Source organism: Egretta garzetta, unplaced genomic scaffold (assembly GCF_000687185.1).
Source record: "Egretta garzetta isolate BGI_Z169 unplaced genomic scaffold, ASM68718v1 scaffold405, whole genome shotgun sequence".
NCBI classification, from domain to species: domain Eukaryota; kingdom Metazoa; phylum Chordata; class Aves; order Pelecaniformes; family Ardeidae; genus Egretta; species Egretta garzetta.
In genome coordinates, this window is record NW_009259854.1 from 779,452 (window position 1) to 804,300 (window position 24,849).

The 24,849-nt window shown below is 40.7% G+C and overlaps 1 protein-coding gene across 1 annotated transcript in view; it reads left to right on the forward strand.

Moving 5' to 3' along the window:
• The window catches only part of MOCOS (molybdenum cofactor sulfurase), a 197,998-nt gene that overhangs the window by 49,741 nt on the left and 123,408 nt on the right, over window positions 1-24,849 (forward strand). Inside the window, exon 4 of the mRNA XM_009639948.1 lies at window positions 12,641-13,282. Within this exon, the coding sequence (XP_009638243.1) occupies window positions 12,641-13,282 (642 nt within the window). The remainder of the gene's footprint in view (window positions 1-12,640; window positions 13,283-24,849) is intronic.

The window sequence follows — 24,849 nt, forward strand, 5'->3', positions numbered from 1 at the left end:
GAAAGTCAGAAACAGGTTCATAAGTTACCTGTTGTAACTGGCTTTCATGAGGTTGCTGTGGTTCACAGCAATGATGAATTTGCTATTCAGAATGTTTCCCAGAATATATGGGACATAGGTGTCTATTCCCACATATGGACTGACCATCTCACATCTAGATTCCCTGGCCTCCTGGGTCAGGTTTCTGTCTCCTAGGAGCTAGATAGTAAAAAAAAAAAAAAGAGAAATCTAAAGTAGCTACTACATTTTCTGGCTCAGCTTTTCTGCTCAGCAGCTCTACAAGATGAGGATGCAGTATAGAAGGATTATAGGAAATTATGGTTGTTAGTGCACTTTTTAGTTTCTTTTGATTTCATGAGGTTTGGTGCTGCCAGGCAGCACAAATTGCAAAAAGTTACTTAAAATACATCCTCTGGGATGAACTTTTTAATCAACAGCAGTTTTAATTTATATCAGAATTAACTAATGGGACACTTTAAACAGCATTACTTCCTTTCAGTTTATAATGTCCATGTCCATTTTGTTTTCAACAGAATGATCCTCTGTATAGCTCCTGCGCTCTGTGGACCACTTCCTTAAAGATCTGCCAGCTCTGTTCTGCTCCCCTGTCCCTGAGGGCCGTTTCCCAGGGAGTCCTACTGACTATCTCCTTGAGGAGCTGGAAGTTGGCTTTTCTAAAATTCAGGGTCCTGACTATACTCTTTGTCCTTCCCATTTCCCTCAGGAGCGTGAGCTCTACCAGCGCGTGATCACTGCAGCCCAGGCTGCCTCCGATCTGGACATCTCCGACGAGCTCGCTTGCATTGGTGACCACCAGGTCCAGTATCGCATCCCCTCGGGTAGGGGTGTCTATTACCTGGCTTAAGAAGTTGTCCTCAATGCATTCGAGAAACCTGCTGGATGGCCTACATCTTGCCGTGTTGGTTTTGTCCATTTTGTTTTCAACAGAATGATCCTCAGTCAATACAGGAAGGATTGCAGCAAGTTACAAAATATTTCTCTTAGCTCCCTCTCACATGTGCAGTGGCTGGTTCCTGAGTTCGATTAATATTCTCGGTTCAGTTAGTAAAGCAATGGCATTTATATGGAGGTTTTGTGATGCTATGTGTTTTAAGTTGTTTTAAGTACCCTCTGATCTGCTTTCATTTTATGATTCTAAAAATGCCACTTGTGAACTTCTTCAAATGCTTTTGTTGTTCCTTGTTCCCTAATGTGTTTGTTGTAGATTGCAGCCAGGTTCTGGTTTAAGGCAAGCCAGGAGTATCCCTCAATAGTCATTTCTGCCTTGCTGCATCCATCATGTGTAGAACAGTTTCTCCCTCAGCTGCCAGGAGCACTGGAAGCACAGTTGTCAGGATTTGAAGTGAATGAAGAGCGACTTGACAGGCAGAAATTATGTTTCCCATATGAGCAAACACCCATTCATAATTTCTGGGAAATCTTGGGGCTGTCAGAGCCAAAACATGAACGTGGCTCAGTGTGAACGGCATGCAGCGAGTGCACGCTGACACCGAGAATCATTTGGTCGGCTCAACAAACAAGCAGAAAAGCCTTTCACTCTTGAGTATTTCTGTAATTATGGTCACCAGAGTGGTTTCACTAACATTCAGGGTATCGTGTTATTTCTAACTCACAAGTGATCGCATAGTCCAGTGTTTTACCAAAGTATGAGGGTCCTGCAGGTTTCAAGAGCTCATGTGCCAAGGATTACTGGCTCCGCTCTTCGTATTATTGCCACTGCCCTTCATATTGAGAGGAGGTTTTTGTAGTTTTGTATAAAATGTTTCAATATTCTTCCTAGAAAGCAAAATCAGAGCTTCGCTGCTGAGGTGGGCCATCACTCCACATGGAAATCAAAAGGCAAATGAACAGTGGCCAGCAGTCTTCCAGGCTTCAGTCTTGTGGCTTCTCACCAGAGCAAGGGGAAGTACAAACTGCTGTTGAGGATTTGTCTAATTTGCCTGGGATATCTATGCCATGTAAAGTAAAATGGTGTTGAAATGCATGAATAGATTTTCGATATTTTGAAAGCAGACTGAGGTGATTTCAGGTTAACGTCTTCATCTAAAGCCATTTCCAGACAAAAGCATAGTACTTGAAAAGCAACCCTTGATGAAGTAAGGCCCATTTATGTATGAGTGTTTGCCATAGTCCCTGTCACCATAGTAACTGAGGCCCAGCTTCACAAAATCATCTAATTCCCACTTAAGCACCTGAGTACCTCTGAAGTTCTGGGCCTAAGTGTTTCCCAAGTAAATGTGAACTCACTATACAGGCCTTTTATGAATTGTAAGAAATTATCCCTTCTTCATCTTTTTTTTTTTTTCCCTTGAGCAAGAAAGCTCTGGCTACAGGTATAATGATTTTTTTGTAGTCCAGCCATCAGTCAGACTGTGGAAATACATTGAAGAGGTGGATCTAAAAAGTTACACTGGAAACGATCAGTTTCTGAGCTTCTGCACATGTGGGATCAGAATACTTCATTGCTGCTACAGGTCCGTTTTACAGAGCTGACTCCTTTTGACATGACAGCATTTTGTCTTTGTCCGTCTCTTTTCACCTCGTATGTTGCAATTTTCCCAGAGGAACAGGTTAATATTAAAGAGTCAGCAATACACGTGTGATCTCAGATACAGTTATCTTCATTTGCGGTTGATATGTTTCAAGATTAAGATCAAGGCTTTGTTTCAGAGCAGGAATTGGAGTAGGAAGCATCAGATGGATCTCAGCACTGGGAAGATGTCTGCCAAGTGGCATGTGCTACCGAGGAGGCAGGCAGCTATACTCTTCACGAGCTACAGGCTCTGGTGTGCCCATTGTCTGATAGCCATAAATCACAGTGATTGAGTCTAGATGTGTCAGACGTGTGAGTCCTTAAACTTCAGAAAGAAGTCGGTGGAAGAAGGTTGCTAGCCATGTGGGAGTGTTTGGGACCAACGCGCCTTGTTGCAACTGCTGTGCTTTGATCCCCAGCGCAGCTCAGGAATGGACTTGCTTGGAGCCGGCGTAGAGGAGCCCCCACCCAGTACGCAGGAGTTGCACAAGTTCATTAACACAACTGCTTTCCTACTGCCTCTCAACCCTCAGCCCCAGGTGATCCTGCCCCAAATTAAAAACGCTAAATAAAAATGCTAAATAAAAAAGATTAAATAGGTAATGGAAGGCATGGTAAGTAATGAGCATATGCCTGTGCTTAACTCCTGCAGCACAGAATAAGCCTAACTTGCTGGGTAGTATGAGAAATGCTAGGTTATGCTTTTGAAGCTATGCTTAGTTACTTGCACTTTACAATCAAAAATACCAGGCAACGTGCAAATAAGTCAAACTTACTTGGTTTTTATGGCAAATCCATTTTGTAAAAGGGTCGTAGACAGTTGCTGGTTGTCACATGCCTGTTCTCTGGCACCAACAGGGAAAAGAGATTGAGTAGGGTCACAGTGTCTGAAGTACATGGCATACTGTTTCAGAAAAAAATTTGCTGTAGTTTTTTAACTGGTTGCAAAACCACTGCAAATAAAATAAAAAAAATCACCATAACTGGGGAGATCACAGAAGTACACAGTTTAAAGGCCAAAGCTGATCTACAAACAGATTCCATTGAAGTTAAACAACGAATAATGTTAAAAAAAAGATTGGAAGCTATGGTATGTTTTTTTTACAAAAAAAGAAAAAGAAAAAGTCTAGCTTATGAAGGTTGTTTTAACACCTTAAAGAATATTTAATTTCTTATCTGAGGTGACATAAAAGGTTAAGCACTATAAAAACTTGAGAGTGTGGAAGTGTCACAACACCTAAGTGTGCTTTTTTTTTTTCTTTTTATCTTTTTTTTTCTGAAACAGCCTTTACAATTTTATACTTGTTACACTGCTGGAAAATAGCCAGCTGTCATGCTCCACTTTCCAAGAATCAGAAAACAAAGTGAAGTAACTTCTGACCAGTTACCAGCAAATATCCCTAGGGTAGGTAGGCAGCCCTCATGCCAGTGATGCTGGCTGGCATTAGCAGAATTAATTAGACACTGCAACGCTGAGGAATGGATCTCTCCGGGCAGGAGCTCAGAACATTTGGAAAGGTTAGAGATCAGGACTTAATGGAGTAAGATTGGAAAGAGGGATGAGTGTGCTCCAAAGATACTGAAGCTGAGGTGAGGTTAAGCTGGATAAGAGTAGCTGTGTATGATGCATAAGGCATTTAGATGCCTTTGGCGGGCAATGAAAGGAATTGGACATGTCCAGGGTGAGACGTCTCATCCTGAAGTACACTTTTAGCTTAGGTCAGATGAGCTGCCTGCTGTCGAGCCTTTTCAGTGACGCTGAAGGGTGATGTGCTCTGGTGTCCACAGAGTAGAGGTCCTAAGGTGGTATGAATTTCATGTGCACACCCTTTAATTTGTTCACATAGCCTGCCAATAGGGTATTACACGTATCACTGGGAGAAGCGATACCTCTGGCCGGTCCTGTGATGGCCTTGAGTGTTCACCATTGAAGTCAATCTTGATGCATTCTTCGTTTCTGCTCAGGGGATGCCTAAATAAAAAAACTTACGGTCTGTGCGAGGCAAGAGGAGTTTGGAAAGGGAATATACAGTGACCCTAGTTGTTTGGTTTATCTTACAAAGAAAATACTGTGATGAATACATTTTCTGCTGAAATTGCCTTAGACAGCAACTGAGGCGATATGCTAGTCCATGTACAAAAATCTTCCTGTGTTCGCTTTTAATTTTGCTTCCTTGTGGTGACTCCTAAGATTTGCTGCAAAAATACTTTGAATTTTAATGCATGAATGATTTACAAACTGATTCGGATTCATTTGTAGTTTTCTATTTGGCAATTATTTCGTGTAAATACAGTTTGGAATGGTTTGTTCATGAGCTGTTTGCTGTTTATGGCTAGTCCTTCTTCAGTGGTTGCCTAAAATATGGGTTATTTTTTCCATTTCCTTCCTGGTTGACTTGAATAGCAGGTGGTGAATTTTCATTTGAAGAACCTATGGTATAAATTTGCAGAGTCGTTTGTGCCCTAATTAAGGAAAATACTGAGATTCACGAGTGTTTTTACAAATCTTTGGCAGTTGTTCAAGCACCAGAGTAAAAGGATCTGGCTGATCTTACTCACAAAAAATATCCACAGAGTGGTTTTAAAATCATGTAGCTATTGATCTTCTCTCTCTATACAGAAAAACAACTATTTAATTTCAAAGGAAACAGTTACCCAGGGGTTTCTGCCACATGTAGAAAGTTACAGGAGTTATAGGCTTCTGACAGTGAGGGGAGTAATAGTTGTGTGTTAGAACAAACAATGCCAACAGGTAGCCTGCAGTGTTGGATTTTATGGTTTTCATGATTCCTTCCCACTGTTTTGCTCCTCCGGTTATATGCGGTGCCGTAATACTGCCCTAAATTTTAGTCTGCTCTGTCAGTATGCCCAGAGTGACACTGAACGCCTTGTGGATGCGCGTTTTGTAATGAGGGTCAAGACCTTTCACTCAGGGTGTGTGCTTCTCGTAGGCTTTGTTCATCAAAGCATCTTTTCCTGCAGGAAGACATTTTCTAGCCGCTCAAGAGCTCCTGCTTTTCTGAAGTCCTTGTGCAAGGGAAACTCCAGGCAGTCTGCCCTGCTGCCAGCTTTGCAGAACTGGAGAGGGGATTTATTTGGTGAAGACCAACTATGACCCTTTGTAAGCAAGTGGGTATTTCCACAGTGCACCTCCAGTGCATTGGGCAGTGCCTAGGAGAATAAATGTGACGGATGATAATGCTTCCATTCAGATGGCTGAGCGTGAAGGCCTAAAGGAAGTAGTGCTTTCAAATAGAAAGGGAGGGACTTTTCCATCACCTACTTATGCCAAGTGGAGCTTGAGAGGTGCTAATCATTTATTTCATCCATTCAGGGAGCTAATTTCAGTGTTGCCGTAAGCAGCAGTAGCGTAAATGGGTGAGATCCTAATCACTCTCAGGCAAGCAGAAATGGGAAGAAGCTGGGTTCAGAATAAGTGCCTTTCCAGTAAACTGGTCGGAAAACAAGTTTATGTGGATGTAACCAGGGATAAATAGAGCGGTGTGTGCCTATTTCACAGTTAGCACGTGCTCTGAAGGGTTTAAATTTGTGCGTTGTCAGTATGAGAGAGGAAAGTGAAACAGAAGAGGGGACTGAGCAAACTTTGTGAGAGAACTAGAAAGGATTATTTTTCCCAGTGATCTTCCTTATGCAGGTTTTAATCCATGGGCAAAGCCTTCAATTTCATGGACTTCTGTGGGTCGCAGAGATGATATGGCATACAGTTTTGTTGAAAACATTGCTTTAAGAGAAAAAAACCAAACCTATACAAGGGCTTTTTTCATTAAATTAATGTTTTGCTGGAGGAAGACAGCCTTGGTAGATTTTTTTTCCCTGCCTAAATACATTGGATTCTTAAAAATATTCATAGATTTCAGATTGCTTTTATTTGGATTGGGAACTGACAATAAGAATATAACTCTGTGCCGTGACATACTGGGTTGAATAGACCTTGTCTTTACGGAATAAGATATAAGATATTTCCTACTCAGAAGGCTTGTCTTTTTGGTTTGTTAAACCAGAGCACTCCCCTTATGGATATAGCTGTAACTAGTTAAGCTATGCTGTCACTTCTGTCAGTGAGAGAAGTTAAGGAAAATTTGGGTTGTATATTAAACTGTGTGTGCTTCTCTACAGTCTCCTTCTGCCTTGGCTTAAATGAGGATACCCACAACTTCTGTTCCTTCTTGCTTCACATACGTAGAGAGAAAAAACACGTACAGAAGAACTACTGCTGCACACTAAGCCAAGCCTAAAAGCAGGGTCCAAGTCCTGGTGTCTGTAACAACCACAGCAGTTTAAAAGACCTTAGGATCCCTCACTAAAGTTGATGGGAATTTTTCAACTGACTGCTCTGACAGCTGGAGCTGACCCTTAATTAATAAATGAGGAAGGTTAAAATGCTCTTACCCAGAAATGTAGATGCAACCCCTGCACGTACTTCTCAGTTGCACTTTTGTGCAGAAAGAATTAAAACGCTAGTTATGGAAAGCATTACCCTTGAACATTAAAAAAAAAACAACAACTCTAAATAAAAGTTAAATATCTTTTTTTACTCAGAAGTCTTTTTTATTTGATATTTTTTAATTCTCATTCGTACAAAACCTATTCCTTGAACCACAGTATGTTCCATCTCTTCAGAGTTTCTATAGAGCCAAAAACAGTGTGATGAAATTTCTGAGCTTCAAGCTAAGCATCTCTCAATACAAGCCCAAACTGGATTTGTGCTCCTGGGTAGTGTGACAACGGAGAAATTTTATAATAAGAAACAATTTTTATATGTAAATGTGCAGCTGAAAAGGAGCCTTTATAAAGAGCCACCTAGAATTGTACTGTTGAATAGATAACTCTGCTTCTGTCTTCAAATCTGAATGTCTTGTTACAATGGCAATACTTAAGCTTTTAAAGGGGGTCTTTTTTTTAGCTAGATCAGCTACTGGCTGGAAAATCATTGTCCTGACAATATGCATGAAAGCTCATATACAATCTAACTAAAAATGTGAATACAAATATAAAACGTGAAAATCACAAACTCCTTGGCCATGTTTTGATCTTGCCTACTGGAAATTAAAATGTTTGCACCAACTGAAATTGAAATGTGGAAGGACCCAAACCTAGCAATGTAAGTTGCTGTGCAGCTTTTTACAGGTGTTTGCAAAATGGTAAATTTGAAGAGAGCGGAGAAACTGATATAAAGCATATTTTAGAAGTATTTGAAGCCTAGACGCATGGAAGGAAAGCCACATATATCAACTGAATTTTTGGAGGCTGGAATGGAAGTGGTATAGTATGGACATCTGTACCTTTATGGAAGTGCTGCTACCGATCTGCCGCTGAGAGCCACAACATGCTGGTGGTGAGGAGGAACGTGGGGTTTCTCGCATGCGGCAGCAGCATCCCTTTCACCTAACTCTGGGTGACACCATGTACCTGAGGTAGCTGAACAAATCAGCAGCCTTTAACTTCTGCAGAGCTGCCAGTGGCAATGTGGAGTGTCTAGTTCTAATTAAACTATTAATTCAGGCTGTTGGATTAGATAAGTTTGATAATATGACTACTCCCTCAAAATATATGACTCAATTGTAGATATCTTTAAATATAAAGCCCGTTATTAATTATGTGTGTATTAAATGTATAAAATGAGACAGCAGGCTTTGGGCTCGACTGCAGTCGTGAAGATACAAAACTCTTACAGCAACTTTTTAAAAGGATTAAACACCAGCTAACAGAGAGGTCTCAGAATACAAGTGTGCACAGGGAAGCGTGGTCGAATGAGGGCATTTGCAGTGGCTTCACCCCGGCCTGGCTTCTTGGCCATGTGTTATTGACCTCCTTGTGTTGTGATCTGTGCGCTTTTGTGGAGGTGGGAGAAGGGGGAGAAGGGGTGGCAGGGCACACGGGGTCTTGGCTGTTCTGCAAAGACGGAGCATGCAGCTTCCTCTCCCACCTTGCCAGCCTGAAAGCAAGGCACTGGGTCAAGTTTCTCAGCCTTTCTGCTGTCTTCCCTGTGACAGCACAGCTGTATCAGTATGTTTAATGAAACAATTATCCTCTTAGTCATTTCTTCCAAAGAGTCCATTGAAAAGTGGAAATTTGTAATACTATAAAATACCACTGCTGTTTGCAGCTGTGAGCTATAGTAGATCAAGCTATCAGTTTTCTACGGCGAGTCTTTAGTCCTGCTGCCAAGAACCACCTTATATGTGGCTATAAATCTTCCAGGAGTGTAATAAAGGTGAACTGCATTTCACTGTAATGGGGTATGTCTTACACGAAGACAGAGAGCATTAGGAATTCCAGGTGTGATAGCCAGTGCTTCCCAATATTCATGTCAAAAAGGAGGATGTAGTGCTGTGGGCCGCAGAAGTCATTCAGACGTTTTGCAGTTTTCTACCCTGAAGTACTCTGATTTTATCATAGCAGTGCTGCTCTAGTTCAGGAGTTTGTGGTATTCATTTTATAAACCTTATTCTGAGATGCTCACAGATCTTCTGCTCTGCACATCAGAAGCCATTCTGGAGAAGGAAATTCCCTTAACTCAGTTGATGCAGCTTTATTTATTTATTTTCGGTTTTTAACATTAGAAATACATCTGCCAAAATGTAAGTTTGACTTTGAAAATCTACCTCTTTTGCAAGTACTGGAATAATAGCAATTTTATGAGGCATTTAGAGACACAAAATGCAAATAGGTACCTAATGAGATTCACAAAAGAACCTATTTCCTACTGAAGTCAATTGGAAATGTAACTTGGTTGTTTCTCTAGCTTTAGGAACTTAAATACCTTTAAAAAAATGGTTCTGGTTAATTGGGGCACTTTTGAAAATTTTACCCTAAAGGTTGGTTGAGTCAGTTTCTGGTACTGAACCAAATAGATAAATGCTTAAGTGTTATCTCATGGATTTTATTTCACGACTATTCAGCATTTTCTGAATTTGAATGATTTAAAACTAAACATAGTTTAGTTTTAGTTAATCTTTCATTTAAAATCTTTTAATACTACTGATGTGCACGAGATTTGTCTTTCTCATTTATGAATTAAGCATAGAGCTGTCACTATTTGTGAGCCTGAATAACCCACAATAATATTTTTTTTTTTTTAAAGTTGTGATAAATGCTTGATAAAAGAACTCACTGGCTCTGATACTCGTGGTTGGACAACCGCATCCCATTATTAAATCCCGATCCACCATTCCTGCATCCCAGCTATTGTCTTTTGGTCAAATTAAGTGCTGCGGTAAGCAAGTACAATTCCTGCGTAGAACTTCAGGTTTGTTATTCCTGAGCAAAATTTGGCACTTTGCCTAGCCGTGTCTCATCTCCCCCTCAGCCTGTGTGGCACAGAGAGGCTTGCTGGCAAGGAGAGCAGAGAAAGCATGGGAAGTAGAAGAAGGGCAGCAGCTTGCTAAGAGCCTTCAGTGTGCGTTCTGTTGCTGCTTGTCAGCTTGCTCTTATGAAGAGACATTACGCATTAAGAATTTGCTCCTGTCACCTGGCTTTTTAACGCAAAAGGTATTCTGTGTGTGCACATGCACGTAAATACGTAACTTGTCCCAGAGCTCACAGAGGTAAAATCATAGAAAGCTTGATACTTTGGTGGTGTTGATTTTTTTCTTGGAATTGCACAACCTTTTTTATAATTTGTGCTTATATCACTGTAATGAATCCAAGATCTATCCTCTATGACTGTAGTGCATACAAAAATAAGCCACACGCAAAATTATGTCCGTAACCACAAAGACATGGCCTCCTTACTAACCCGCATTCTGCAGTTCCTTTCCCCTAGAAACAAGAGTCTGATGCTGTCCCGCTGTCTCCTTGAAGAAGTTAGGATTCTTCCTCACCCTGCTTTCCACCTTTTCTGTACCTAGATGAATGCACGGAAAGGAGAAAGAAAGCAGAATAATGTCAGGACTGAAAGTCAGGACATGGCTTGGAGCAGCAGCCCCACAGCTAGCTTAACTTCTACAGAGGCTGCTGCCTGGGTTGAGGGCTTCAGGGTGCTATGGTCAGGTGTCCTACAGGACACACAGGCGTGCTTCAAGCAGCAGCACCGGTGGCGGTGGGAGAGGCTGCACAGCTCCCGGCAGGGGCGGGGGGAGTGGATGTGGGTCAGTGACCAGAGAGAGCAGGTCACAGCAATGAATCAGGCAGGCTGCCAGCGCAGTACCCAATACAAAAACTGTGATTGTCCCCGTCTTCATTCCTAACATAATTTGTAAAGTCTAATGGAGAAGTTTGGTTTCTCTGAACACAGTCCTTAAAAATGATATCCGAAGCTGTGAATGCTTGTGGCAACTATCCCCCAGCAGATCTATTTCAGAAAGATCCTTACGAATTCTTTCAGAATTGTCAGAATGTTTAAAGCTTAAATTCATGACCTGCTGGTAATCTTTCATAAAAGCTGAAATTCTTTCTTCATTTCCAGAAGACATAAAATACCTACCAATTGTCTCAGATTTCAAAAATGTAAGTTCTGAAGAAACTCAAGTCTCATTTGGACCTATGAATCCATTCGTTGCATCCTGTACTTCCCAGTACAGTAAAACTTTCCTTCAAACGAGAAAAGTATTAATAGTATCATTTCAGTGGGCCTTTGCAGGGCATGTTTTAGTCCTTATCATCAAAGTCATTGCAATTGTTTCTTTTCCAGTCTTTAATCTTTGATTGCTGCACCCCATGCACCCAGCTCTACCACCCTTTGCCTGTAGCATTTGTGTTTCAGACTGGACGCCTGCGTGAAACTTTAAGGCATTTCTCTCTGCTGTCCTATGGCTCAGGAAATTTTAGCTTGAATTTGTCATGTAACCTTTTGTACAACTTAGATTTAAATGCAACTGTGTCTTCAGTTTCTGCCTGTTCTAGTAAGGGAATCTCCTGTTTTATAAAACATGCAAACTTTTAATGATACACATTGGGAATCAGAGTTCATAGACTCTCCGAATGCTGGTCTGCACCTTGGAATTACACAGGTCAGAGCGCCAGCTGCTTGGAGAGCACTGATATGTCACGTTGCTCACAGAAACGCTCTGCAGCAGGAGAGATGCACTGAGAAACCCTGTTACATCTTACTTCGCTTGAAAACCAGACAGCATTGCTGAGCAGCAGCATTTATGCTCTGGTTCCAGTTTGTTTGCTCTGCTCCGTGCAGTGCAGCTGGTGTCTCTCAGGCAGTTGTTACATTTCCTGTTAATATTAGCAAGAGTTTTGTAAAAGTTAATTCAGAGAAAGTTCGTCAGGTGAAAAAGGTAAGAAAGGTGACTGAACTGAAGCTGTTCCTCAGCCTCTGAAAAGACCTGCCTTGCACGCTGCAAAACTGTAATAGGTGCACGAGCTAGCATGGGTACTAAAAGGTGCATTAGATGGTGTTCACAAAAGGTAAAAGGTAGTTGAGAGCCGAGTGTATAGTGTAGGCATGTCTCAAGAGATCGGCTTGCTTAAGTTTTCATAGTCTGGTTTACTGGAAGGCATTAGGTTGCTTCTGGTTTAGGCTATCTTCGCAGACTACAGAGATTACAGTCTATGTGCATAAGGCACATAGGAAGCATATGTTGCTTCTTGCTGTCTTCTGTTTCCATTGTTAATGCTATAAGCAAGGAGCAAAGCTGAATGCTAAGGTTTCTCTATTGAATCCTGTGACCCTTAATTGGGATGCCCAGTATTTAAGTAGATTTTTTTTTTAACTGAAAGATATTCTGTCTGCTCCAAATACTTTGCAAACTAAAAACTCTAATCGTTTTCAAATAAAACCGGGCTCTCTCAAGGACAGTGTAATTTTAATCCTAGGCATGCTTGATTCTGATCCCACTGAGGGACCAGACAGGCCCTCACGCCTAGGCAGAATTGGCTTCTATCCTGAAAACCACAGCCACATTCACTGCAGCATTGAAAACAGTCTCTTGTGGGCAAAATGATTCAGGTTACACTTGTTGAAGTTTATTGTGCTATTTGGCAAAACCCGTCTACTTCTATTCATATCAGGTGTCAGAGTAGAAGAGTTTATGCTGAGGAAAGCCGAAGTATATCACACAGCAATAAAATCAGAAACATCAGAAAATAACTGGATTTTTTTTTATAATTTTTCAGGATTTTGCAACACTTTCACACTACTGCTGAAGATTACACCATCATTTTCACATCTGGATGCACCGCTGCACTTAAACTGGTAGCAGAAGCATTCCCTTGGATACCTGGAGGCACAAAGCAACCCAGCAGTCGATTTTGTTACCTAACTGACAGCCACACATCTGTGGTGGGTATGAGGGGGATAACTGCCTCAATGAATGTCTTGTCTGTTCCAATAAAACCAAAGGAAATCTTGTTATCAGAAAAAAACAGGTTACCAGCTGAAGAACAAAACTGCACGACACCTCATCTCTTCTCTTATCCAGCTCAGAGCAATTTTTCTGGTACCAAATATCCTCTTTCATGGATACAGGACATAAAATCTGGAAAACTCTGCCCCATCAAAATACCAGGGAAGTGGTTTGTTCTACTAGATGCAGCTTCGTATGTGAGCAGCTCTCCACTAGACTTGGGAGTTCACCAAGCTGATTTTATCCCCATCTCATTCTATAAAATCTTTGGATTCCCGACTGGTTTAGGAGCATTATTGGTAAACAACCGGATTGCCCCCCTTTTGAGGAAAACCTATTTTGGAGGTGGAACTGCAGCTGCCTACCTCGCAGGAGAGGATTTCTATTTCCCAAGGAAATCTATAGCAGAAAGGTAAGGCTCTGTTTAACAAAACAGGGAGTTTTGCCGATACTGTTTGTGTCAGACAAATGTCTTAGGGTTGATGCATGCACTGGGTTGTGACACTTGCGCTGCTTTATGCTGTTGCATAGGTATTTCATATCTAACTCTGCTTTCTTCTTAGTATTTTTGTTTTCCTATCTAAAAAACATAATCTGAAATATCTACCTTCCTTCCCTGATCCAGTTTGTCACAACTGGTAAAAATATAAGGCTTCATTCAGTGACATAAAGGTCAGCCTATGCATTTTTAAATTTATATTTAAGGTTCTTCAGTGGAACCCTGATTTGTTTTTGAAGCTCTGCACATGGAGCAGCCAGGCCAAGGTTGATCACACAGTATAATGACCCTCAGTGAAATTAGAAAGTAAGGTCCATGGAAAGGTGGCATGCTTTACTCTCAAGAGAAGTTTTATCAGAATAACACGTGCAGTAAGATAAATTACCTAGGACAAATATTCGTAGCACTCTTATTCCCTGACTGAGGTTCTGAAGGAGCTGTGAAGCTCTCCTACAGAAAATAGAGGACACCTAGTGGAGGTCAAACATACAGACATAAGGAAATGCAGGGCAATGGATAAGCTTAACACATTGAAACGCCGCTCTCAGCGATGCTTGGTCTCTCTGCCTCTCTCCCTCATACCAGCGACAGCTTACGTAAATGTGATAAAAAATCTTTCTGTCTCACATGCAATACATCTGCACAAAGGAAATGCTTGAGATCGGCCTTTAATATTAAATTATAGTCCTTGGGAGAGGCTAGAGGTGAAAAGGGGAAATGATAAAGCCATTCATGCCTTGCATTTGTTTATGGATGTGTATTCAGCAGCACAATGTCCTGCATCTCCCATGACGTAAGAGTCTGACCTTTCACTGTACATGTAGTAACGCATAATGATGCTTCATGGGTGTGCACCTCTCCTAGGCGTGTGCTCTCAGTGTTGCTGGGGGGTTTTGGTTCTGGACTGGTAAAATGCAGAGGCTGGCCGCATTAGCCTGCCTCTCTTGCCTTACGAGACCATGCATTATTTCTGAAATGGAAATTGGTATGATGAACATCCAGTTAATCTTTTAATTTAGAAATAAAGACAACAGGGAAACATTGGCATTCTGACCTCTGTTTCCGGTTTTTCAAACCAAAACGGCTTTGAAGTGCAGCGTTCACTGAAAGTCAGGGTGAAAGGGCATAAAAATCATGGGGTCCTAGGGTGCTCCTGTGTCACCTGCAAGCCAAGGAGAAAACTTGCTTTAATTTGACCTGGGCAGGCTCTAATTTCTGAGTGGCTTTTCTAGAGGTAATTGACACAAGACTCCTGATATTGCATAGCAGATGAAAATACCTGATATGTGGTTTAGATCTCAATTCTGCTTTTATACTTTTTTTAATTAAGAGGGGAAAGGTATTTGGGAGCCTTGTGGGGAGCTCTATCTCTGGTATCTTTTTTAGGGGTTTTCAGAGGTTGACTAATTATAAGACTTCCAGGTATTTGAGACTCCCACTGCTTTTAAGGGCTTTTTTTTACTGAATCAGAAAGGCCTGCTTTAACCTTTTTCTACTACAGAGTTAAAAACAAAGGCATTTGTCCAATTTGATTTCTCAGTCAGGCTGGGTACAGGGTGTCTAATCTTGGTATGAGGGAACCTGACTCAAGTAATCAGCTCTGACAGCTGGATACCCAGGCATGTGATACTATTTCCCATTATACACCAAAGTGTCAAGCAGACAGTCTGAGTCATTGTACATAGGGAAATATTTACATTTGTCCTCACCTAATCCTTTGGTTATTATTTGAAAACCTAATATTTAAAAGTTCATGTTTAGAGCATTATTGATGCTGTCCGTAAGAGAACTGTGGAGACTTGAAGTCTGACATGGAGAGGCTTGAAGTTTTCAAAGATAGGTCAAGAATGAGGATAACCACTTTCTTGAAAAAAAAAAAACAAAACCAACAGCATTGATATTCTCAATCAATGTCCTCTGTCTGAGCTATTTCATACAATTATTTTTTTTTCTATCAGATGTTATGGGTCTTCGCTTTGATATGTTTTTGAAGTGTTTTCCTGATACTAAAACACAGAGATACCACAGAACTACTACACTTCAAATGAAATGCCAGGCCACTGTGGCCAAAGCTAATATGATTACCTTATCTGTGGGCCATGTTTCCATTTCTTCGCTAGAGACTGAAACACCTGGGTCATTATTTCTCACATAAAGAGCAACCCAAGCTGGGTTTTATCCCTACCAAATTGCAGTAAGGAGCCTCCATCCTTGGAGGTATCCAAACCCAATTGGAGAAGGCCCTGAGCAACCTGCTCCAGCTGGATATGCTTTGGGCAGGAGGTTGGACCGGAGATCCCCAGGGGTCCTTTCCAGCTTCTGTGCTTCTGTGATTGAATCTGTGCACCTCTACCGAGGTCCATCTGCATTCTCTCTTCAGGCATGTCTTTGTGATTTGAAAAGGTCGATTTCTTAAAATTGTTTTTTTTTTTAAATAACCTTGTTTACAGTGCTGAATTAACATTGGGATTGAACACAATGAAACATGTCATTTCATGTGGTAATTCATAAGGAAATTTGAACTCTAACAAATACCACTGGAAAAGAGGATTAGAATATGTGTATCTGAATACCATCAGCAGAAAGTATTCCCCGTCCACATGTAATCAAAGTGCAGTGTACTAAGGAAATGGCATTTTCTAAGTCAAGGTGAAACTTGAGTGGAGATGTATAATGAGAGGGTGTTCATTCATCTTTCCTTCCCAGGACTGTCAAAATGGGTACCTTTTGTCTTAATGGATACAGCTTTTGCTAGTATTTCTCCTACTTTATTTTGTTGTTCTTGCTATATAAATTATTCTATTGCAGACTCTTTTACATTCCTTTAATAGCCTTAAATCATTTCTACATTTTCCCATTTCATGGAAGTAGCCAGTCTTCCTATCTCAACTTTTAAAATCATGTTTATTGTATTTTCATCCTTGTATCAAACAGCTTGACAAATTATTATTATCATTCACAAATCTAGCCTCATTTCCCATTTTTTTCTGCACAGCATGAGATAATAAAATAATATGATTATGTATAGCAAGAATTCAGCGATAAAATATTCATCATCTGCCCTATTTTTCTTTTCTATCTGGGAGTGCTATTCAGAATCTGATCATCCTGGTATTTATGACTAAGGGAAAAGAAGTTGTTGTGTTATCTGTAAATTGGATATCTGCATGTTAGTGTACTGGTGTGAAATATCTAGTGCATTAGCTGTTGTGTGTTTTTCATTTCCAAATGGATTTTCAAAAGCTTTGGAAATCCAGATGGCATGACTTTGTCCCTGACGCGTTTTAGTGGCTCTTGCCTCTACTGCTTGAATGATTTGACAGCCCCAAAGCAGCACCCGCGCTTTTGTAGTCTACGATGCATTGTACTTAACAAAACAGGTTTCTTTATTCTTGATGCTGTAGCTTTTTATTTTTGAGGTGATTCAGTGGCTGATATATATGACCTGCATCTAGAAGGCTAGATCCCTTCAGTTCTGCAGGAAATGTCCTTAATTAGGGCCCACCCATGTATTACGGTGGAGGACTATGCTAGAGATCACTGGGACAACTGTGCGCATGCTTATGCAGGTATATGTATAGTGACATGGTTTGGATCCTCAGTTGCATGCTGAGATTTTGTATGCTGAGGGGAAGGGAAGGAAGGAGTAGAAAATGGAGGCAGAAAGGTAAGGATGAGAGCTATTGCTAAGATCCCAAGTGCTGGAGAAAAAATCCTGAGGCTGGGTGGTGGATATGGAGCAGCTCAAGAATCCCTTGGAAAAAAGCTGGTCTTCTGCTTGAAGACAATGTTCCCATGTCTTACAGAGTCCAAGCTACAGAAGAAGGTGCTGTCCTGAGTAAGCTTTTTACTATGTCCAAGGAGGAAATAAGATCTGAGTTGTGTTTTCATCCTCCATGTTTCCTATTACACAGTTGGGAAATCCCAATCTGAATGGGTCATATACAGGGCTCAGAGCTGTAAATGCTAGGAATGAGCCTAAAAGATAGTCATCATATTGCTTAATGCCTAAATGTTTGGGTCTGTTGCCGGATGCAGTTTCAATGCACAGATTCCCAAACTACTTTAAATCAAACCAGTTCAGGTCCTCAGTGCAATGTAGCCGCAGTGCCAGACATCCATGCCAGGCAAGTTACGTTGCCTCTGAGGAAGGTACCACATTTAGGCACACTGAGTGTCTGTTATGAGAGGCTGCAATCTATAGTATGGAAATAAATACAGGAGGGAGGTGTTTCTTTCAGTCAGGGGAGGTAGTGGATCTTGCACGCTTTCTAGCAATGTTCAGCAAAATGAAATTAATAAAAAACATAAATGCAAAGAATTTTAAACTGTACTGTGGATTCTTTTCCTTGGAAGTAGGCTGAACTAAACTAAGCGTGTTTCTTCTTTCCTTGCCCAGTTCTCATTGAAAGCCAGTAGTAGGCACGTGCCTAATGTGCCTAATGTAGTAGTAAGCACATGCCTAGAGCACAGATGCTCATGTAAATCACATCAAGTATCAATCTGTATTGTTAAGCACCTCCACCCCGGTATATGACCGGCACCAAATTATTGACTTATGAAATAAACCTTACAAATTGCTAGGGAGCTACAATGCCTCCATTTTTAAATAAAAGAAACAAAATTGGAGCTCATTATAAAATGCATTTTTCTTAAAATATAAAGTGTTTTTAGATGATAGCAGGAAAGAATGGAATTCTATTGTATACCAGGGCTTGATTTTGCCTTTGATCAAATACAGTAGAAGTTCTGCCTGAATGAGGATGTGTCTTTGCAGTCATTGTGGCTAGCAAGTTGTCATGACATGGTTTTGCCCTAGGGAGTTCTTACACTCAAATTTAGAATCAAACCTTTTCCCTAAGTCTTCTTTGAGAGGCTTTGTGAATTTCGAGCACCAGCTATTGGGATTTTACAGCATTTGTTTTCTGATGATAAATTTATTGTACGCTTTGTATTGTGATTTGTAGATGTTACATTTGTGATTGATTAACCTGTTTCATATACAAGGAAAAACAACGGTAACTTGTTTGGCATAAAAATCATATTTCTTTCTTCAGCATTTGTACTGTGTACTCAGAATTTCTTGATATTACCCTGTAAAAGGGTGAGACTGGCTTTTTGACCCAGACGATACTTACAACAAACAAGTCCTGTTCAGATAATGTTCAGGGGCTGATTTACTTCAAAGTGCAAGAATTAAAGCTTTTGCGCTATCTTTTTACCTCAGGCAGTTCTTAGGAACAGGAATTGCTGTAAATACTCCATGGTATAGTATATAATTAGTCTAATGCTCTTCGTTTGACTCCTGAAGTCTTCGAGACAAAAGCATGAGCTAAGGCAGACATACGGAAGAGCTGTAAGTAGTATCAGGGGGTCAATTTAGATATTTAACATTATTTTAACCTAGTTTTTATGTGCTCCGAATCCTCCGGCATATGTGTGTGTGTGTATGTGTGTGTTTTAAATACTTCCATGGTGATGCTGAAATTGCTCCGAGTTGGCTACTGAAGCTTTATGGGCTCCTTTCGAGTGAGTTTAATCTCGGTTTACAGAGTGCAGCCTGAGATGTGCAGAAAGCCCCGAGCCTGGGCAGGAGCCTGTGCTGCCCGCGGGCCCAGCCCTGTGCGGGGCATGTCCCTACGCCTCTCCAGAACCACCCGAGAGGGGATGAATCCTTCTCACATCTTCCCTCCTCCCCCAGGAAAGTAATTACTGCTTTTTATAACCTTCAGTGGGGGGCTTCCCTGCTCCTTCCTCATGCTGTGGTAGCTCTGCTGCCCAAGCAGGGGAAGAGTGGGAAGAAGGTCATCTTGACATGGGGATGACCATGGCAAGGGTTGACCATGGCAAGGCGTTTTTTTTTCCATTTGGGGCTTTTTTTATCACATGAGAGTGGGAGAAAAGCATGAGCTAATAGAAATGCGAACAAGTAGAGTGGGGATGACAAAACGGAGGAAAAGTTGAAATGACGTGTCTGTAAGGGCGGCAGCCCCGAGCCCCCGATGCGGTGATGGGAGGCTGCTGCTGCGAGGGCGGCAGCTCTGCGTGGGGAGAGGCGGGCCTGCGCCGGGAGCTGACCCACCTCACTGGGGGGCGCTCCTTCGGGTGGGATAGGGGGGCTGCCTTGGGAAGTGGTTTTCTTCATGAACCGCTAGCAGCGGGCAGGGAAATTCAAGAAACATGGCTCAATGTCTCCGACTCCTCACGTGTCTCCCTGATCTGCATATGGTTAGCGATGGTTCATCGGAAGCTATCACGAGTTTCAGGTCAGAGCTGTTCCCGTTGGCATGTACCAAAGCTTCTGGCATGTCTTCCGCACGGACGCTGCCGCAGTGGGCTCCAAAGCAATCTGTGGTTTCCACAGGGCTTTCTGGTTTGGGGGTAAGTGAGTCCAAACTGCAGGATACTACTGTGCATGGCTGCCATACCGCCCCAGCCCTCTGCCAGCTGGGTGGACTTTGCACCACAGACTGAGACGCTTGGGTCCCCGTGTGGAGTCGGGGCTCGCAGGCTTGCATGCTCACGCCTATGAAGACGAAGTTTCATTTCCCATGTCCAGATGAGAGCTGAACCTCTTATGGCCCTCGCTTGCCAGGTAGAGCAAAGCAACCAGGGCTGTGTACCCAACGCTGGTACATTTGCTAGGGCTGATGGTGATGGCAAGCACAGCTCCATGGCAGGCCGTGGGTGCCCCTCCAGAGACACCCACCCTGGGAGCAAGGTTATCTGGCTACACAAACCCTGTGTTTTGAACCATCTCAGTTTCAATGGGTTTGTCCTTTTCCCATTGAAACCTGTTGTATCATAAAATCCCATCCAGCTCTGCTGCGTGGCTCCCTGCCCGGGGCTGAGTTTCACAGAGAACCAAGGTATTTGTGCTGGGTAAATCAAGGACTGCTTTGGATGCGTAGAGGAGAAGGTGTGGGAGGAAGAGAGGGCATCATCCCCCACAGGCCTCTACAGGAATGGTGACGGGGAACAACTTTTAGACTTAGGAAAGAGGATTGAGCTGGGGTTTAAAACAGTAATGCAGAGCAGTGGAATCTGTGGGGAGGGGAATATTGGTGTCTATTCTCCAATTCAGAAGAGGACTGAAGCATATGTATTTAAGTCAATCTCTAGTTCAGAAACTTCTCTGAGCATTAACAGGGACTTCAGCTTGTACATTAAATAGAATGGGTTTATGCTAATTGCAGTGCTGTATTTCTGTGTGGATCCTTTTGGAAGCAAAACTCTTTAGGAAATACTTACTTTCTCCCTTTATAGTAGATCCTGTCCCCCTACTACTTGTGAGGGTTTGGGTTATTCTTTTCAGTGGGCAGGGAGCAGGGGGAGACATGGTGGAGTGCCTGGCAATTAAAATTGCTGGCTGAATGCAATCCAAATTTAGTTCTCCCAAGATGGGATGGGGCTAGGTTGTTTCCTTTAACATTTTGTCCTTAATGCAAATAATCATTATACAATAAGAAAGTATACTCCTCTACTAGAAACTGATACTAAGGTTATGTCAGGAAATGCCTGACCACAAATGACGAAGCATCTCCTCATACCATAACAAACTAATGCACTATAGTGTCATGAGTTGATGTTAACTGTTCTTGCTTGTTTTTATTTGCCCTTTTCAGGAAGAAGGTGCTAAAAATCAATGGGTTTCAGCCTGTTGTGCATGGATCCCTCGAAATCCATGAACTCACTATAAAGGCTCTGCAAGAGGAGACTGAGACAACTTCATGTATCTTGTGGCAACCATATATGTGATGTTTTGAAAGAGATCTTCACCTTCACTGAATTTTTTTTGTTGTCCAGTGACTTCCTTCCACTCAGAATCATGCTTCTAAAATCTTTTTTTAAAGGTGTTCTTGATCAGACTTATTCTTGTCAGTATCATCATCATTTAAGAGGATATATTTTTGCAGTCTAAATAAAGTTGGAATACAAGAGAGCAAACTGAAATGCCCATTAAGGTTTGTCTGTTAATAGCAGAAGACTCACAAAGCCATCTTAAAAATTTAATGACTCAGATTATGTGACTTCATATGTGATACTCATATGATTTTATATTTTATTTATAGCTAAGCTGCAGACAGCTACTTTTTTTAAAAGTTTAGTGGTCACTGGCTTCCTAGTGGGGAAAAAGATATATATAGAAATAGAGTAGTTTAAATGTTTAGATGATACCACTCAGGCTAGCATTTGAAGATTACAAGTACATGCACGGTTTGGGGGTTTTTTTTCATCTTCTTACTAGTCAAATATATGCAAGAGTGCATCTGGCAGTTGTGCTCTTGGGAACCTGTGAAAGAAACATCTACAGGCTTCTCAAACAGATTTAATTCAGAAGAAAAAGGAAAATATTGATGCTCTTTAAGAAAAAAAAAAAAGGTTTTACAATCTTTCTTGACTTTCACATATAAGCAACGGTTTCCAAACCAGAAAATACTCAGATTTAATTAAACACTTGGCTGCCACATTTCAGTCTGTTCGTGTTCAATTAAAAAATTCAGAGGGACTCTCTAGCATTATTATAATCTACTTTTTCCATATCTAGGCATTTGTATTATCAAATAACATCTGCTGTGGCTTAATAACTGTGTCAAATGATTGTAATAGCTTTATTTTTGGTGAATTTCATGATAAAAAGTTTTAAAGTTACATCAGGCAGACTTTTTGCAATGATGTTTGCAGATAGTACTCTGATGTGGCCCTTTTTTTTTTTTGATTGCTGCTGATGCCAACTGTTTGTAAGTTCAGCAATATAGATTGCATGGATTTTCTTCATACCATCCACTGCTAAAAAGTGGTTAGTATGAATCTGACTCTTCTTATCACTTAGTCTGGCCTAAATTAGAGGTGTCTTGGTTGGTCTTAAGTTAGCTACACCAATATATGACCAGTTTAAATGAGAAAAATGGCATGCTGCTTTTGTCAGTGACCCATTTAGCTTTCTCTGTCCTCTTGGGCAAAACAGTAAATTAATGCTAAGTAACAGTAACCCAGTTAACCCTTCCTACAAAAGCAATTTTTTTGTAAGTTTTTCTGCTGTCAGTATACAAATGAAGGCAGCTGCTTTGAAGTCCTCATCAGTATTAAAGAAGGATGTTGTTCATGTCAGATTATGTTTAGGTCTTGCTTGTTGTGTGTATAGATTTTTCCTGTATTTGGCCATGATGGGTTCGTTTAGCAAAATAAAGAGCCAGAGTCATCGTTAGCCTTAGATTTTCTGACTTGAGAAACAGAAGATAAAAGGTAAATTAAACCTTGCATGAGCTTTGATCAAATTAAACAAAGCATGTGTATGCCTATATGAAATATAAGCCTTCACTCTGGAATAGGAATACGTGGACATGAAGTTCTCTCTGAATCATCTTCTACTGATAATCATTTGTAGACTTTTCCAGGTGTCATCTTGACTACGCGGTTCTAGCATAGCTTAAATCACATCTCTGTGTGACAGAAGTGTTTCAAACTAAGGTTTTACACATCAGATGTTTACACAGGAGACTGTTCATTCTTCTAAAGCAATAGATTTCATGCTGATTTGACTGCCAGCATAATTTAGAAAGCACCAGTACTGCAGTGAGGCATTAGCATTTTGGGTCCGATGGTCTGAATATTAGAGCTTGGTTTGCATAAGAAAATAAGGATGCTGTATGTTGTTTGGTTGAGTATCATAAACTTAGCTGTGTCTCTGTCTGCCTTTTTTGGATATTGCACATCTGAGTAGGGAACAGTCCCGTCATATTTAGCCATTCACTGTTATTTCTGGATTTGTGTTAGTATAGCCGGATCAGGTGGACATCCTAAAAATCACCTTGCTCTCCATGAAGTATAAATGCTTCTCTGAATCACCTGGATGTTCCTGGAAGTTTGTAGATGTCATATACAAAAATCTATCTTTTGGAAATTTGCTTTATGATCCAAGATCACATATTTGATTACAGTTATTTTAATACATATTCATCTTAAACCATTCTTTCTATATGGAGCATCTTATTCTGAAGACCTGCTTTGAATAATAGCATAGGAATGCTGCTTGTCAGAGATTTCTACCTTTAATCTAATTAATTAGACGTAAGATTTTTTGGATGCAGTTTCTAGTTTCTGCATTGTATACTGAAAACACATGACCATCTTTCTGAAGGTATTAAATATTTCACAGCATCACATTTCACTTCCTTTTCAAGAGTTGTTTTGTGAACTTGCCAGAATCTCTAGTAAGTTTGACATCTTGCTCTTTTTAAAAAGTATTAAAGTTGTTTGTTGAAATTTTGTCAGCTGTTTCACTAAAATGCAAATATTTCAAGGGAAAGCATCACTTCAGGTGACTTCCTAGTGTAAAAGGCAGATATCTTTCAGTTGAAATGGAATGTTTGGTTGAAACATCATAATTCTCTTTTCATTTACATCTAGCTTGTATTTTGTGTAAGTTTTAATATATAGTCATATTTTTGTGGTTAGCATCATTATTTCCTAATATTTTCATATTGAAGCTGCTGTAGTGTTTTCAAGGTCAAAGTATTTTTTTCATTTTCCTGTCACCATACCTTTCAAGATTTCAAATATATTTTTTTTGTACTTGCTTTAGTATGACCCTTTGCTAGCACAACACATGTAGCCCCAGAGAGGTTGTTCTCTGTTGTGCTAAAAGCCTAGGAAGAGCATTTGCAGGTTTTCAAAAACGTGACACAGTAAATGAGAATAGCAGAAGGTCTTTGGGGGAGAGTGACAGAACGGCCTGTTGGCCCAATTCATCTCCTGTTGGACTCAACGGGAGACCTTTGATTATGTTCTATATGCCAAACTTAATCCCTTTTAATCATTTAAAGTGATTTTAAAAATACATGAATCCTCATTGATTCTCTATCTAGACATTTCTAGGTGATTTTCTTAGACAGATTGCTGCAGAATTCGGGATGAGTGGGAAAACCACCTCTCTAATTGTTCATAAGAATTAAACTCTTGTCACTCAATGATTGTGATGATTAAATTAGATCATCAAAAAGAAGCAGGACCGTGTGCTTTAGCTGACGTTTTCTAAGGGATTTGGGATTTTATATATGTGAATATATATAAGGACACGGTCGTAAATCTACCACCGAACAGATAACTATGGAAAAATTCCTCCCTTCAAGCTTCTTCTGCATGTAAGTTCACATTCTAGATGTAACAGCCTCATGCAGCTTGAACTCTTCCTGTTCTCTGTTACTGGGTGGAGGGTTTACAATGAGTTTTACACACAGAAATGCAAGGTACAATTTTAAATTTTATTGAGGACTAAATGCTGTGGTGTGGCTAACCAGAACTTGATAAAGGACTTGGCCTGCAAAATGGTTTAAATAATAGGATATAATGAAGCCAATTTTATCTTAATAACGTGATTGCATTTCCAAGAAGATTGAGCACCTTCATCATTTTCTTGTTTGTAGTCTTTAAACTGTGTTGCTTAAGTAAGTTCACAACAGAGCGTGGGTAAACATTAT